General features: G+C 39.9%; 1 protein-coding gene and 1 long non-coding RNA gene across 2 annotated transcripts in view; both read left to right on the top strand.

The window, feature by feature from the left end:
* Window positions 1-18,034, top strand: part of LOC117523087 (A-kinase anchor protein 13-like) — a 425,195-nt gene that overhangs the window by 339,699 nt on the left and 67,462 nt on the right. Inside the window, exon 21 of the mRNA XM_034184506.1 lies at window positions 2,561-2,627. Coding sequence (XP_034040397.1) covers window positions 2,561-2,627 — 67 coding nt within the window. The remainder of the gene's footprint in view (window positions 1-2,560; window positions 2,628-18,034) is intronic.
* On the top strand, window positions 8,380-17,803 carry LOC117523097. The gene is made up of 3 exons (XR_004564418.1): window positions 8,380-8,481; window positions 16,503-16,504; window positions 17,620-17,803. It is a non-coding gene; the product is annotated as an uncharacterized LOC117523097 (long non-coding RNA).

The raw sequence follows: 18,034 nt of genomic DNA, 5'->3' as shown, positions 1-18,034 counted from the left end.
CATTGCACATATTCCTCGACAAAGACATTCTCTTTAAACACAGTCCTTTTCACAGCAGCAGGAATAAAAGGCCAAGAAATAAAAATTAAATAAAAATAAAATTGAAAATTTAAAGGACATAAAATCCATTAAATGTAAGTGCAGCATGAAGGTGCAAAGGTCCAGCTGAAGCAGAGCTTTCACAGCCCTGGAGAAGAAGCTGTTTTTAACTCTTTGTCCATGCCTTCATGACTCTTGTCTGTCAGAGGGGAGGGTGCCAAAAAGACATTGTCTGGTGTGTAAGACCTGATCTTTTTGGCTCTGTTTCACAACCGGGCAGAGTGGATATGTTCCACGGCTGGAAGAGGTGCACCGAGAATCTTTTGTGCAGTCTTTGTGATCCGCTGAAGATCTTTCCTCCCCTCTGAGGTGCAGCTGGAGAAACACACCATGCATCCATAGCTCAGTACACTTTCTATGGTACACTGGTAGAAGTTGGCGAGATGTTTCTGTGGGAGCCCAGATTTCCTGACAGTCTGCAGGAAGACGTGTCTCTCCTGGGCCTTTACCAGCTCCTTGGTGTCGATTTGCGGTGCATCTGAAAAGTATTCACGCACTTCACTTTTTCCACATTTTATGTTACAGCCTTATTCCAAAATGGCTGAAATTAATTTTTTCCCCTCAAAATTCTACACACAATACCACATAATGACAATGTGAGAAAAAGTTTTTTTTTCCAAATTTATTAAAAATAAAAAGTAAAAAATCACGTGTACATAAGTTTTCACAGCCTTTGCCATGAAGCTCAAAATTGAGCTCAGGTGCATCCTGTTTCCACTGATCGACCTTGAGATGTTTGTACAACTTAATTGGAGTCCACTTGTGGTAAATTCACTTGATTGGGCATGATATGGAAAGGCACACACCTGTCTACATATAAGGCCCCACAGTTAGTGCATGTCTGGGCACAACCCAAGCACAAAGTCAAAGAAATTGTCTATAGACCCCAGAGACAGGATTGCCTCGAGGCACAAATCTGGGGAAGGGCACAGAAATATTTCTGCTGCTTTGTCCCAATGAGCACAGTCACCTCCATCATCCATAAATGGAAGCTGTTCAGCTCCACCAGCTGGATGCCCATCACGAGACAGATTGGAATCTTTGGCCTGAAGGCCAGGTGTCATGCTAGGAGGAAACCGGGTTACTAGCCCTACAGTGAGCCATGGTGGTGGCAGCGTCATGCTGTGGGGATGTTTTTCAGCATCAGGAACTGGGAGACTAGTCAGGATTGAGGAAAAGATGAATGCAGCAATGTACAGAGACATCCTGGATGAAAACCTGCTCAGAATCAAAATCGAAATTGCCAAGTTCTTACATACAAGGAATTTGATCTGGTGTTGTTGGTGCATAAACAACAATAAAAAAGAAAAGGAAAAAAACACTTCTGTAAAAAGTAAGAGTCCAATAGGCAAAACTATGTTCACTGCAAAATAAATAAATAAAACGTAGTGGCATATGATTGGTGTACAGAAGTGCAGTACCTTTCAGTGCAGGGATGACCAATCTGTACATTGTGTAATTTGGGGGTGGGGGGCAGGGTAAATGGGGGTCTCTGGCATTATTTATTAATATAGCTGAGGATGGAAAGAAGCTGTTTTTATGTCTTGAGGTTTTTGTCCTGATGGACATCAGCCACAATCTTCCTTGCTCACCTCAGGGCCCTGGAGGTGTACAGGTGCTGTAAGGATGGTAGAGTATAGTTGATCACCTTCTCTGCTGCGTGGATGATACGCTGCAGTGTGCTCCTGTCCTTAGCAGTGGCGGCAGCGTACCAGATGGTGATGGAAGAGGAGATGATGGATTCAATGATAGCAGTGTAGAAGTTCACCATCATTGTTATTGGCAGATTGAACTTCCTCAACTTCCGCAGAAAGTACATCCTCTGTTGTGCTCTCTTGATGAGAGAGCTGACGTTCAGCTCCCACTTGAGGTCCTGGGTGGTGGTGATCGCCAGGTAACAGAAAGACTCCACAATGATGACTGGGGAGTCACACAGGGTGATGGGGTTAAGATAAGATAAGAAAGCCTTTATTCATCCCTCAATGGGGAAATTTCAGTGTCACATCGCAGCATAGAACAGTAGGAGTAAACAGAAGGGCATACAATAAAACAAACAAGCATCTCTTAAAAACAAGAACTAAAAAAGCACTGAGTAAAGCGGGTAAAGCTAAGGCTACCATTGTTCAGTTCAATGCTGCACTGCCGGGATGATATACACTGTCAGGATGTGAGAGTGATCAGATAAAATGACTTCACCGTGAAATGTACAATAAGTTACTCTGATATTTACAATATGGACAGGTTAAAATATAAGTAATATATATATGTAATATGTAATGTAATATATGTAAAGTGACTTGAGTGCACCATAAGTTAAATTATTGCACCTAATAAATACAGCAGGTAATGACATGATTAATGACCTGGTTGCTATGGTTACCACAGTACTAGCATTGTTCATTGTACAGTCTGACAGCAGCCAGGAGAAACGAGCTGCAGAACCTCTCCCTCACACAGCGAGGGTGGATGAGTCTGTCACTGAAACTGCTCTCCAGAGCAGACAGAACATCCAGCAGGGGGTGACACTCGTGGTCCAGCATAGATGTAAGTTTAGCCAGGACCCTCCTGTCCCCCACCTCCTGCACAGAGTCCAGGGGACAGCCCAGGACAGACAGGATTTCCTGATGATCTTATCCAGCCTTTTCCTGTCCCTCTCTGTGATGCTGCTACTCCGCAGACCACACCGTACAGGATGGCTGAAGCCACCACAGAGTCATAGAAGGTCCTCAGGAGTGGCCCCCTCACTCCAAAAGACCTCAGCCTCCTCAGGAGGTAGAGGTGGCTCTGACCCTTCCTGTAAAGTGCGTCCGTGTTGTGAGTCCAGTCCAGTTTGTTGTTCAGATGAACACCCAGGTACTTATAAGAGTCCACTCTCTCAATGTCCCTTCCCTGGATGTTCACTGGGGGGAGTGTAGTGGGGCGGCGTCTGAAGTCCACCACCATCTCCTTGGTCTTCCCCACGTTGATGAGGAGGTGGTTCCTCTGACACCAGTCCACAAGGTCCTGCGTTAGTCCTCTGTACTCCGCATCATCGTCATCCATAATGAGTCCAATGAGGGCGGCGTCATCGGAGAACTTCTGCAGGACACAGCTGTCCGTGTTTTGTCTGAAGTCTGCAGTGTAAAGAGTGAAGAGGAAGGGCGCGAGGACTGTCCCCTGGGGGACCCCCACACTGCAGGTCAGGAGGTCAGACACGCAGTTCTTGGTCCTCACAAATTGGGGCCGGTTTGTGAGGTAGTCCAGGACCCACTCAGCCAGATCCTTGTCCGCTCCTGCAATCACCAGCTTGTCCCTCAGGAGCCTCGGCTGGATGGTGTTGAAAGCGCTGGAGAAGTCAAAGAAAAGAATCCTCACAGCGCTGCCGGCCTCTCCAGGTGGGACATTGAGCGGTGCAGCAGGGAGATGATGGTGTCCTCCACTCCGATGCCAGGCCGGTAAGCAAACTGCTGTAGGTCCATAGCAGAGCTCACTGTGGAGCGGAGGGTGACACAGGACGAGGCGCTCTAGAGTTGGCCAGGACTGGGTTCTTTGTGAACTCAACAACCATTCCACTGTCTTGAGGGCGTTGAGATTGTCCTGTTTGCACCAGGACACCAGGTGGTCGATCTCCCATATGTAGGCAAACTCACCCCCTCCAGAGCGCTCTTGACCTCAGACTGGGATGATGGTTCATCTTTCAGCAGGACAATGACCCTAATCACACTGCCAAGATCTCAAAGGAGTGGCTGACAACTCTGTGAATGTCCTTAAAGTGTAGGTGACACCAAAAAATGTGCACAAATAATCACAAAAATTATGAAATGTTGATATTTTAACAAATCCTGAACACTAAAAGTCTTACCTGGAGGTTCCTGGTTTTAATCTGATTACACATCTCTGAAGAGATCTAAAAAAAATGGCTGTGCACTGACACTGTCTATCGAACCTGATGGAGTTTGAGAGATACTGCAAAGAGTAATGGTCAAAACTACCCAAAAACAGGTGCCTTGAGGCTGTAACTGCTGCCAAAGGTGCATCAACAGAGTATTGAGGAAAGGGTGTGAATGTTTTTTTTGTTTTTTTGTTTGTTTTTTATTTTAAATAAATTTGCAAAAATTAAAAAAAAAAAAAACTTTTTTCATGTTGTCATTATGGTGTTTTGTGATTAGAATTTTGAGGGGAAAAATAATTTACACCATTTTGGAATAAGGCTGTAACATAACAAAATGTGGAAAAAGTGAAGCGCTGTGAATACTTTCTGGATGCACCATGCATTTTTTTGGCCCTCATAATTGCTCTTCTCAGATCCTGTCTGGATCTCCTGTAGGTCTCCCTGTCACCTGATCGCAGAGCTGTGTTTCTGGCCTTCAACAGAGTGTTGAACCAGGGCTTTTGGTTTTGAGGCACCCTGATGTGTTTGGTTTTGGTGTTCTCAACACAAAACCTGTTGTAGTGCAGTACTGTGGAGGTGTATTGCTCTGTGTCTACTTTATCAAAGCGCTCCCACCTTGTGTCCTCAAAACAGTAATGCTGGACTGCCTCAGTCTTCTCAGACCAAACATGAACTATCCTGACCTGGCTCTTTGTTCTGCTGACAAAGGGTTGGTAAGTAGGTGTTTAAAAACAGAGCTAAATGTGCATTATCAGTTTTTGATATTTTGGTTACAAATGTCAGTTGTCAGTTTAAAGTTTCTTACAAAGTCATTCTGGGGATAATGTTATTATAATTATGATCAGAAAGAAATTATTATGAATGAGAGGTTATTTAAAAACAAGCACCTGCCTGAGAGCTGTTACATGTACGAAAGTATTTGGAAGTGCTCTGGAATGCTGATGATGTAGAAAAAGCGCAATGAAATATTCTGCAGTGTTGTGACATACATGTAAAGCGTTTGTGAGTTTGACAGCTGAGGGTTTGGCACAGGCACAGAGATGATGGACGGACAGCTGATGGGGGAGTTTGAAGTCGAGGCCAAAGATCTGGAGGTGGATTCGTGGAGCTTGAGCGTGGACCAGCAGCAACTGCAGCAGCTGGACAAAGAGCTGGTGAAGAGACAGGATGTTATCTACGGTACAACACACTTAATATGATGTTCAGAATGATTGGAACGCCTGACTTTGAAGTGCACAGATTAAATGCGTACAGAAATAAATAGAAATTAAATGCATTCAGTGTCTCTTTGACATTTCGTTTAGTCATTAAGAAGCACGAACAGTATGGTACTGTACAGTAAATCTGTTTGGAGGAGAAAACTGAGTGACTGCCCAAGAAGGAGGCGAGAGCAGGAAGTCACCAAGCTAGAGAGACAACCCTGAAGTAACTCCAGGCAATTATAGTTATTGGCTTCATGTTTGAGTGAAACAGAGAAGATTTTCGTACATACACACACAAAACGGGGGATAGATTTGATTTGCTTTCATGTCTTAAAATCCCGAGATGTCACCCATCGGTCTATGTGCTTTACTCTACATAACTCCCAGTTAATCCATAAATGATTAAAGGGGTGGAGCTTAGGCAAGACTGGTGTGATCTTAGCATGACACATGACATGCCCACCTGTCTGTTACTGAGTTAATTAAGGCTAACAGGCTAGGTAACCTGGGTTTGGGTGTTGAACATGTGTTTTTGCAAACTGCATGAGTTGTTGTAATCCAGAATCCATTTATTCTCATAATGTCCAGGCTGAGACCTTTTAAAGCCATTCCCCGATTCCACAGGGCACCATTCTATTACAATCCCCCACGATCCAGGAAAAGTGCAAAAACTGGATGAAACATCTTACCTCGGCATGCCTCTTATCAGGCTGGCTTATAAAATGCAGACTTAGGCAACTGGCTGGCATATAAAGCGCATACCTGTCAACCACTTGAAAACTAAAGTAAAGCTGTGTCTGGCAGCGTTCTCAGCCAGAACCACAACAAATGCTGCTTTTGGTTAAATTTTTACTCGATGGAGCACAAGCCAATCCATAATGATCTTGACATTTTCTTTGACTTCAATTTCTGTAACTGCAGATGGTATGAAGCCATCACATTTCATGTTTGTGTGGTCAGCTTTATTTTATTTGTAATATACGCCTATTCCTACGTTGAAGACCTGCAACATATTCCAAGGAAAAAAGTAATAAAAGGTCAGGACTAGGGATGTGTATCGAAAACTGGTTCCTGTTAACAATCAATAAGAAATGATTAGATCCACCAACATCAGTAATCTTTTTGCTTAATGATTCCCTTATTGGTTCTTAAGTTCACATTATGCCGGAGCTAACTGGTAGTTGGAGATCCGAACACACGCCATGAAAACACGTTTGTGTTTGTCTTGTGCACGCGCCGCTGAGGAAACGAGATTAGCTGCACAACCATTAGGTCCGAGTCCAATGATTTACCCAGACTGACAACAAATATCAGTAAATTTAAAGCAGAGTACTTTTGTGCATTTTTTGTGGTTTCTTGAGGCATTTTGTGAATGCAAAAATGCACTCCGACCTCAAAACACGCTACTGTGATATAAATCAAAGGTGGTAGAAGGTGCATTACTGCCACCTTCTGCCTCAGTCCATTATAGCAGTACTGAATCCTCTCGAGTTCAGTGTCTTTCAAGTATTTAAAAAGCCAACACTTCCCCTTCCTGCTTTAATCTTTATTTAACCATGTTAGTCTCATTGAGATCAAGATTTCTTTAATAAGGGAGACCTGGACAATTATAAAGTTTCCAATTCACCTAACCTGCTGATCCTATGTCTAAAATGCTTCCAACAGAAACTTCTTTCGGGCCTATTCTTCCAAATTCTGAGAGAAGCTCTTGCCTTTCTCTGGAATATTTATTACAATACATGAGGACATCCCTAATCACCAAGACAATGTCCTCAATAAGGTCTTGCCGACTCCTGGATTAACCTGTCCCAGAGATTTAGGATCCAGTGACCATGTACAAATTTTATTTATTTTATTTATATCCAGAGATCAAGGATTCCAGTGACCAATTCATAATTATTTACTTTGAGACTCAATAAAATGTTGACATAGAAAACCTGTAAAGCTACTTTTTGTACACAGGAGGTATTGATAAGGGAATCAATAAAGAATCTGAATGATAAACGGAATTAATAATGGCATCAATATCAATAAAATCTTGTCACCCATCCCTAAGTAGGACTATCCCATTTAAATATGTTGAACATGATTGAAGCGGTTAAGACTACGAACACCTAGAAGTGACCACATAATGATGCCACTTTGGGGAATCGGGGTGAAATTTTTTGAAGAGCTCGGAAATTTCACCTCGATTTCACAACTGGTGCGGATAATTGCCGTAACTACTGCATATACCAAGTTTGTTCAAGATTGATAAAAGATGATCAAGAAGTTACTATGGTGCTTCAAACACACCCCGATTTGCTATTTGGGATGAAGTGGGAAGGAACGGTGCGCTGTGAAATAGGGGGATAAAGGCTTTTGTAGAACTATTTTCTCAGTGTGACTTCTCATGACTAATGGCACCAATGACTGAGTCTCACTTCATGTCCTGCAGAGCTCATGCAGACGGAGATGCATCATGTCCGTACTCTGCGCATCATGTCAGAAGTCTACAGCAAAGGCCTGCAGAAGGAGGTGCAGCTGGAACAGCAGACGGTGGACAAGCTGTTCCCTGCTTGGATGAGCTCCTGGAGCTCCACACGCAGCATCTCCTCCGCCCTCCTTGAGAGGAAGAGGGAAGTCAGCATGAGGGGGGAAGCTTTGATGGAGGCTTTCTCCATCAACAGGATCGGAGACATTCTAGCCAACCAGGTCAGAAATGAAGACAGCCACAGTTCCTAATGCAGGACAAACTTTTGTGATTCTTTTCAGGGATCCTTCACAAAGGACGTCTGCACACTGCAGATGTTAATAATCTTAAAAATGTCAGGTTGTCTCTACATTTTCAATTCTTTCTATTGCTGTAGACATTCAACTCTAAAACTCTACAACTCACAATATTCAACTCTTTTTTTTAATTCACTTTAAATTATTTATTCAATTTTATGTTGACTTGTTTTATGTAAGGCGCCTTGAGACGGCTTTTGCTGTGATTTGGCGCATTATAAGCTAATTAAATTAAATTAAAATAATAATAATTATAATAATAATAATAATTATAAAAAAAATCTTTACACAATACTTAACACAAACGCTGTCCGGCTCACTGTTGATGTTTTTAAGCTGAGTGACTCCTAACGCGGCTCCATAAGTTCCATTGTTGAAGTTTCTGGTGTCATGACTGTCCAATCCTGCTCTAGTTTGCAGGATCAAATGCTGAAAGCATGAAGAGGGGTCTCTGGAAAGTTCTGCAGCCGCCATAATGAAGCCGTCAACTTCTACAAGGAGCTCCTCACCAAAGACAAACGCTTCAAGGCTTTCATTAAAGTAAGACCTTCTGCAAAGGTACCTGCTTCATTTCAAGTTATTTATGCAGCACCAAAGCACGCATTAAATATGAGTAAGGCTTAGAACAGATCCAGCCCATGAGCAAGCACACTGGTGACGGCGGTAAGGAAAAACTCCCTCAAGCAGACCTGACTCAGTGGGGTGACCATCTGCGTTCACTAAACTGATTCATTCCTAAATTATTCGTATGAGGAATTTACTTCCACATTCACCAGTTTTATTGTATTTAGAGTTTTCGTAGGTACTAACAAAATCTGTGAGTGGTTCAGATTGCGAGTAAGAATCATTAATGGTTAGTTTTCAGTAACTGAATATATACAACCCCTGGCAAAAATTATGGAATCACCGGCCTCGGAGGATGTTCATTCAGTTGTTTAATTTTGTAGAAAAAAGCAGATCACAGACATGACGCAAAACTAAAGTCATTTCAAATGGCAACTTTCTGGCTTTAAGAAACACTATAAGAAATTCAAGAAAAAAAAGATGTGTGGCAGTCAGTAACGTTTACTTTCTTAGACCAAGCAGAGGAAAAAAATATGGAATCACTTTATTCTGAGTAAAAAATTATGGAATCACCCTGTAAATTTCATCCCCAAAACTAACACCTGCATCATATCAGATCTGCTCGTTAGTCTGCATCTAAAAAGGAGTGAACACACCTTGGAGAGCTGTTGCACCAACTGGACTGACATGAATCATGGCTCCAACACGAGAGATGTCAATTGAAACAAAGGAGAGGATTATCAAACTCTTAAAAGAGAGTAAATCATCACGCAATGTTGCAAAAGATGTTGGTTGTTCACAGTCAGCTGTGTCTAAACTCTGGACCAAATACAAACAACATGGGAAGGTTGTAAAGGCAAACATACTGGTAGACCAAGGAAGACAAAGCGTCAAGACAGAAAACTTAAGCAATATGTCTCAAAAATCGAAAAATGTACAACAAAACAAATGAGGAACGAATGGGAGGAAACTGGAGTCAACGTCTGTGACCGAACTGTAAGAAACCGCCTAAAGGACATGGGATTTACATACAGAAAAGCTAAACGAAAGGCATCATTAACACCTAAACAGAAAAAAACAAGGTTACAATGGGCTAAGGAAAAGCATTGAGGACTGTGGATGACTGGATGAAAGTCATATTCAGTGATGAATCTCGAATCTGCATTGGGCAAGGTGATGATGCTGGAACTTTTGTTTGGTGCCTTTCCAATGAGATTTATAAAGATGACTGCCTGAAGAGAACATGTAAATTTCCACAAGTCATTGATGATATGGGGCTGCATGTCGGGTAAAGGCACTGGGAGAGGGCTGTCATTACCTCCTCAGTAAATGCACAAGTTTATGTTGATATTTTGGACAATTGAAAGGATGTTTGGGGATGATGAAATCATTTTTCAAGATGATAATGCATCTTGCCATAGAGCAAAAACTGCAAAAACATTCCTTGCAAAAAGACACATAGGGTCAATGTCATGGCATAGGGGTCAGTGTCAATGAGCAGATCTGATTGATGCAGGTGTTAATTTGGGGGATGAAAATTTACAGGGTGATTCCATATTTTTTTTTTAGTGCGATCCTCTTCAGCAGCAATTGACAGTGTGTGTGTAAAGGCAGCGTGTACATGCAAATCTTTACTTTTTTAATTGAAAAGGCACTTATTGCTGCATTTTTATGTAAAGATAAAACTACATGGGTTTTCTTCGGTGGGGAAGCTCATGATGAGGTATAGATTTTACCAGTTGCATTGAACGCAACACACAGGTGAACCTGTTCCTGAATTAAGCTGCTGCTGCCTGCAATGTATTATGGGAGTTTGGAGTTTGTTTTTTTTACATTATTGTTATTGTAGTGCATGTTGGATTAGCAGTGTTGTTAGTGTTATAGATTTGTTGTGTTATTTTGTGACCATGAGTGAAAAGTGCCTTGCGTTATATATCTTCTGCCACCGTCTGTGTTGTTGTATGTGAAAAGTAATTGACACTTATCTTTGGCTGCCGGCTTTACCCCTTCTGCTGGGGGAGAGCTGAACTCCTCACAGCAGCCTGACTATTGCGACACACAACAGACAGGAACTAACATATATGATTTTAGGTTTTACAAACATTTTTGACCGTAAAGCTTTGCTCATTATGCCAGCAAAAAAATTTTCACAGACTGAAAGTTAGCAGAACTAAATTTAGCAGGGTCTAATTGGTCTGTTGATGGTTTTCAAAGCTAGCTGAAAAGCTAATCCGCTAACGAAAAGTTTGCTTTGCCAGTAGTGGTTAGCGGATGAGTGGAACTGTGCCCGAAACTGTTTAAAAAAAAAAAGATTGATATTAGAGCATTGAAGACTCCACTGAATTTTGGAGGTGATCCAGATTCTGGACAAGATATTTAATGTTTCAAACTGATAAACTTTATTTTTTTGTGCAAATATTTGCTCATTTTGAAATGGATGCCTGCAGCACGTTTCAAAAAAGCTGGGACAGTGGTATGTTTACCACTGGTTACATCACCTTTCCTTCTAACAGCATTCAATAAGCGTTTGGGAACTGAGGACACTAATTGTGAGTGTCATGATTGGGTATAAAAAGAGCATCCCCAAAAGGCTCAGCCACTCACAAGGAAAGATGGGGCGAGGATCACCACTTTGTGAACAACTGCGTGAAAAAAAAGTCCAACAGTTTAAGAACAATGTTCTCAACATTCAGTTGCAAAGAATTTAGGGATTCCATCATCTGCAGTCCGTAATAATCAGAAGATTCAGAGAATCTGGAGAACTTTCTACACCTAAGCAGCAAGGCCAAAACCACCATTGAATGCCCATAATCTTTGATCCCTCAGGCGGCACTGCATTTAAAACTGACATCATTGTGTAAAGGATCTTACTGCGGGCTCAGGAACACTTAAGAAACCATTATCAGTTAACACAGTTTGTCACTACATCTACAAGTGCAAGTTAAAACTCTACCATGCAGAGTGAAAGCCATACATCAACAACATCCAGAAACGCCGCCGCCGCCTTCTCTGGGCCCGGGCTCATTTGAAATGGACAGACGCAAAGTGGAAAAGTGTGCTGTGGTCTGATGACTCCACGTTTCAAATTGTTTTTGGAAATCATGGATGTCGTTTCCTCCGGACAAAGAGAGGAAAAAGACCATCCAGATTGTTACCAGCACAAAGTTCAAAAGCCAGCATCTGTGGATGGTATGGGCTGTGAATGCCCATGGCATGGGCAGCTTACACATCTGTGATGACACCATCAATGCTGAAAGGTACATCCAGGTTTTGGAGCAACACATGCTGCCATCCTAGCAACATCTTTTTCAGGGATGTTCCTGCTTGTTTCAGCAAGAAATGTTCAGTGTCAAGCCACATTCTGCATGTGTTGCAACAGCGTGGCTTCGTAGTGAAAGAGTGCGGATACTAGACTGGCCTGCCTACAGTCCAGACCTGTTGCCGTTGAAAAATGTGTGGCATATTATGAAGCCAAAATAAAAAACAGAGACCCCAGACAGAACAACTGAAGTCATACATCAAGCAAGAATGGGAAAGAATTCCACCTACAAAGCTTCAGCAGTTACTGTCCTCAATTCCCAAATGCTTATTGAGTGTTGATAGAAGGAAAGGTGATGTAACACAGTGGTAAACATACCACTGTCCTAGCTTTTTTGAAACCTGTTGCAGGCATCCATTTCAAAATGAGCAAATATTTGCACAAAAACAATAAAGTTTATCAGTTTGAACAAAAATATCTTGTCTTTGTGGTGATTCAGTTGAATATGGTTGAAAAGGATTTGCAAATCATTGTATTCTGTTTTTATTTACATTTTACACAACGTCCCAATTTCACTGGAATTGGGGTTTTGTGTGAGTGTCATATACAACCCCTGGCAAAAATTATGGAATCACCAGCCTCGGAGATGTTCATTCAGTTGTTTAATTTTTGTAGAAAAAAGCAGATCACAGACATGACACAAAACTAAAGTAATTTCAAATGGCAACTTTCTGGCTTTAAGAAACACTATAAGAAATCAGGAAAAAAAAAAGTGGCAGTCAGTAACGGTTACTTTTTTAGACCAAGCAGAGGGGAAAAAAATATGGAATCACTCAATTCTGAGGAAAAAAATTATGGAATCATGAAAAACAAAATAACGTTCCAACACATCACTAATATTTTGTTGCACCACCTCTGGCTTTATAACGCTTGCAGTCTCTGAGGCATGGACTTAATGAGTGACAAACAGTACTTTTCATCAGTCTGGCTCCAACTTTCTCTGATTGCTGTTGCCAGATCAGCTTTGCAGGTTGGAGCCTTGTCATGGACCTTTCTTCAACTTCCACCAAAGATTTTCAACTGGATTAAGATCCGGACTATTTGCAGGCCATGACATTGACCTAGGTGTCTTTTTGCAAGGATGTTTTCACAGTTTTTTCTCTATGGCAAGATGCATTATCATCTTGAAAAATGATTTCATCATCCCCAAAATCCTTTCAATTGATGGGATAAGAAAAGTGTCCAAAACATCAACGTAAACTTGTGCATATATTGATGATGTAATGACAGCCATCTCCCCAGTGCCTTTACCTGACATGCAGCCCCATATCATCAATGACTGTGGAAATTTACATGTTCTCTTCAGGCAGTCATCTTTATAAATCTCATTGGAACGGCACCAAACAAAGTTCCAGCATCATCACCTTGCCCAATGTAGATTCGAGATTCATCACTGAATATGACTTTCATCCAGTCATCCACAGTCCACATTTGCTTTTCCTTAGCCCATTGTAACCTTGTTTTTTTCTGTTTAGATGTTAATGATGGCTTTCGTTTAGCTTTTCTGTATGTAAATCCCATTTCCTTTAGGCGGTTTCTTACAGTTTGGTCACAGACGTTGACTCCAGTTTCCTCCCATTTGTTCCTCATTTGTTTTGTTATGCATTTTCAATTTTTGAGACATATTGCTTTAAGTTTTCTGTTTGACGCTTTGATGTCTTCCTTGGTCTACCAGTATGTTTGCCTTTAACGACCTTCCCATGTTGTTTGTATTTGGTCCAGAGTTTAGACACAGCTGACTGTGAACAACCAACATTTTGCAACATTGCGTGATGATTTACCTCTTTTAAGAGTTTGATAATCCTCTCCTTGGTTTGAACTGACATCTCTCGTGTTGGAGCCATGATTCATGTCAGTCCACTTGGTGCAACAGCTCTCCAAGGTGTGATCACTCCTTTTAGATGCAGACGAGCAGATCTGATTTGATGCAGGTGTTAGTTTTGGGGATGAAAATTTACAGGGTGATTCCATAATTTATTCCTCAGAATTGAGTGATTCCATATGTTTTTCCTCTGCTGGTCTAAAAAATTAACCGTACTGACTGCCACAATTTTTTTTCTTGATTTCTTATAGTGTTTCTTAAAGCCAGAAAGTTGCCATTTGAAATGACTTTAGTTTTGTGTCATGCCTGTGATCTGCTTTTTTCTACAAAATTAAACAACTGAATGAACATCCTCTGAGGCCGGTGATTCCATAATTTTTGCCAGGGGTTGTATATATATATATTATATATATATATATATATATATATAATCCGCACAACAACAAATGCCAAAGAATAAAGCACAGACAGTTTATATTAATCAGTGAGCTGAAATTTTATCACAACTAGACAGACAATAGGCACAACACATGATCCAAAAGCAATAATAGAAAATTGGTAATCTTAATTATTCATACTATAAAAAGAAATTATAAAGTCTTTTAAAGCCTACTAAAGTACCAAATAATTTAATGCTGTCAGGACAGTTATTCCAAATATTACACCTTTTATGGAAACACAGTAGTTTGTCTTTAATTTACCAAATAATAAGTTCCTCTCAAATTATAACTGGAGTCCATCATTTTAAACATATTTTGGACATGCTGAGGTAAAAGTTTTTGTTTTGCTTTGTGCATAATTTGTATTGTAATCGACTAAGTCCTGATTTTCAAAATATGTAACAGATAAATAGTGGGTTAGTTGGCTCACGATAAGATTTATTCCTAATAATTCTTATGGCTTTCTTTGTAATAAAATTGAATTGGTATTTGTTTTATGTGTTTCCCCAAACCTCAATACAATGTCATATATGGAACAAGTAATGAATAATGTAAAGCAATTAGTGAATACTGGGAGAGGAAATCTTGTACTTTATACAGAATTGCAATGGCTTTAGACATTTTAGATTTAACATAATTGTGTTTTCCATCTTAATTGATCATCAATAAAACTCCCAAGAAATTTTGTTTCCGTTACACTTTCAGCATTATGTAATATTAAATTTCTACTTAAATTCCTGGGCTTATTTCCAAATATAATGCACTTTGTTTTTCCAAGATGAAGCGATAATTTATTTGAATCAAACTATTGTTTAAATTTCTTTAGTTCCTTCTCCATCATGTCCAACAGCTGTCCCAAATGATCACCACTACAAAACACAGTTGTATAATCAGCAAATAAGATACAACTTGTGGACTTGGAAACAAAACATATATCATTAATATATGAAAGAAGCAACAATGGACCAAGGACTGAACCTGTGGCACCCCACATTTAATCTTCAAAAATTCAGAATTTATCCCACCAATATGGACACACTGATACCTATTGTGTAAATAGCTAGCTATCCAGTCATGTGCCAATTCCCTGATACTATAGTAAGGTATGATGTATGGTATCAAATGCTTTCTGTAAAAAAAAAAAAAAACCTACAGTGTATTGCTTATTGCATTTGTAATTTGTTTAGTCAATTAAAGCCAATGAAGTAATGTGATTTTTTTCTAAAGCCATATTGCTGTTCACTGAATATATGATGTTTAGCTATGAAATCATTTAACTTCTTTCCAAATACCTTTTCCAAAATTTTTGAAAATTGTGGTAACGGTGAGATTGGCCTATAGTTCAAAAAGACATGTTTGTCACCATATTTGAACAGCATTATCACTTTAGCTATTTTCATTTTAGAAGGAAATTTCCCAGTCATTATTGACAAATTACAAATATAAGTTAAAGGTTTAACAATACAATCAATGATATTCTTTATCAAAAACATATCAAAATTATAACTGTTGTTTTTTTTTTTCTTCCCCCTTTTAATTTATGAAAACTCACTTCCGGTGCATTTGTGAATTTATATAGGCTTCATAAGATTACGTCAAAACTGCTTAATGGATTTTCACAAACCTTTCACCACACATTGGTGTTAGGCCTTGGAAGACTCAGTTAAATTTTGGAGGTGCTCTGGATCCAGATTCTGGATCAGGATTTCTCTTTATAGACATTTAAGGATTATATCAAAACTACTTAATGGATATGACAGGAAGACACTATTTTGTTTCAGCTTGTGAATTAAATATCAGATTGCAACATCTTGATGAGTCAGACCATTCTGGATCAGTATGCAATTATTTAGTGGTGAGCACAGTTTGATAACTTTTAGACCACTAACTTATTTTTGTGGGCATAGTGAATAAAGCTTAACAGTTAAACACATTTGTAAAGCCTGAAATCCTACATTTTAGTGCCTGCCTGTTACATGTTTGTAGCAGACAGACAGCTATGAGAGGTAGAGCTCAATCCTCTGACAGCAAAGGAGAGCTGGCTACCAGAGAGCAAGGAATAGGGGTAGGGAAAAAAAGGAGTCGTGCATAGCAAGACAGTTTTGAGTTATCGTTAAAATTTTAAGCAAACTAATTCTGGACAAGTTATTAAAATTAACGCCACATCTGTCATTTTACAAAATGAAAATATCAGCTATATGTTTTAGTTTTAAAGTAATGCACTAATTTTGAAGGTTTTAGCATTTTACAGACACACATGCTGAAAAGCATTATGGGAAAATTTGTTTCCTGTCATCATTGGTTAGTTGATATATGTTAAGAAAAAAAAAAACAGAGTTACTGTAACATGTGTGTGGTTTTTACAAATAAATCTGTATTTGCAAATATGCCATTTTTTTAATTTGTAAAAAAAAAGAAGTTAATTTTAACTGAAAATTATGTTTAAGTGATTCAGCACTTTTAGCGAATGTGTGGCAATGAACACTGACATCCAGTAGATGGCAGTGTTCATTGTAATTTCAGTATCTTGCCCAGAATTAGTTTGTTTAAAATTTTAACCATAAGTCAAAACTGTCTGCCTGTGCATGACTCCTGTGAAAATAAATGTTTTTTTTTTTTTTTGTTTTTTTTGCTTCCCTTCCTTTCTCTCTGATCACCAGGGCGCTCTTGCTGAGAGAAGGCTGATCTGAGACAGAAGCACTGGCTCGTTGTGTCAGTAGCTGCCAGTGTACTATAGTCAATACTAAAAATTATCGGTTTAGCTTTTGTGTGTAACTTCCGCTAAATCTTTTAGGGGTTATCGGTTTAGTGTTATAAAAGTTAACTTTTCAGTTAGTGGATTAATGGTTATTGAAGCATATTTTTGGTTAGCTGTGCCCACCACTGCAGTTATTGCATTGTGTTGTGGAATCCGGATTCAGGTAAAGTCTGGGTCATGATGTGAATCACATATCTTTTATTTTGAGTCCTCGTCAACCCTTGGCGGATGTCAGGAATGTCAGATTGCTCAGACCTCAAAGCTGCTCAGGAGTCCAGCTGAGGGGGAAGCACCTTGTGCACCTCATGCACATGCTGACATCTTCTTGGACATTCTACGTAGCTGCAGCAAAAGAAATTTTCTCAGCATTTTTATTTTGTTTATAGAAAATCAAAACTGCCAATAAAAGTAAGAAGCTGCAGGGTGATAACAGGTCAAACACGAGAAAGTCCGAGACAAGAGTACTCACCACGAGTTGAACAGTGTTGCACATTTTATTCATTCCAGGATTCTAAGCTGCTTATTTTCTGTCAGTTGCAGGGTGTCATTCTTGATTTGTTGTTATTTTTATGACACTGTTTTTTTGTGTCTCTTTAAATGATTCATTTATGCTTCTGTCCTTGGATTAATTGAAAGTTGTCTTCTCCTTAAGGACATTTGACAATAAATTGCTTCTGTCAGGTTTTTGTGAAGCTATTCTTTGTAACTGTGTGACTTTAAAATGCCGGCTGTGTGGCCTCATTTTACTAAATGGCTCTCTTGTTTATTGTTCCAGAAAAGATGAGCAGCAGCGTTGTGCGGAGGCTTGGCATCCCAGAATGCATCTTGCTTGTGACTCAGAGGATAACGAAGTATCCGGTGCTGTTTCAGAGAATGCTGCATTACACTAAAGGTTGGCTCGTTTCTCAGTTACACACAGTCAGAGCTGGTCGTTTGCAGTGATTACATGAGGTTTCATCCTTTCAGATGGAAATTAATGAAAACATGAGCGATCTGATCTTTTCACTTTCTAAAGTCCCCCGTAAGACCCAATGTGAATGTCCCCTCATGTTTGTTTGTGCAATTCTCTGTTTTTTAAACCTGCTCAGTGTCCATAACTTTAAGCTGCTTCTAAAGGGCCTTTCACACAAAGCACACAAACGCGGTGCACATCCGCTCGACATCAAACTAACCGCTGTCAAAGTTCAGCT

This window comes from Thalassophryne amazonica, chromosome 2 (assembly GCF_902500255.1).
Source record: "Thalassophryne amazonica chromosome 2, fThaAma1.1, whole genome shotgun sequence".
Lineage (NCBI taxonomy): Eukaryota > Metazoa > Chordata > Actinopteri > Batrachoidiformes > Batrachoididae > Thalassophryne > Thalassophryne amazonica.
This window is presented reverse-complemented; position numbering and strand designations above follow the sequence as displayed.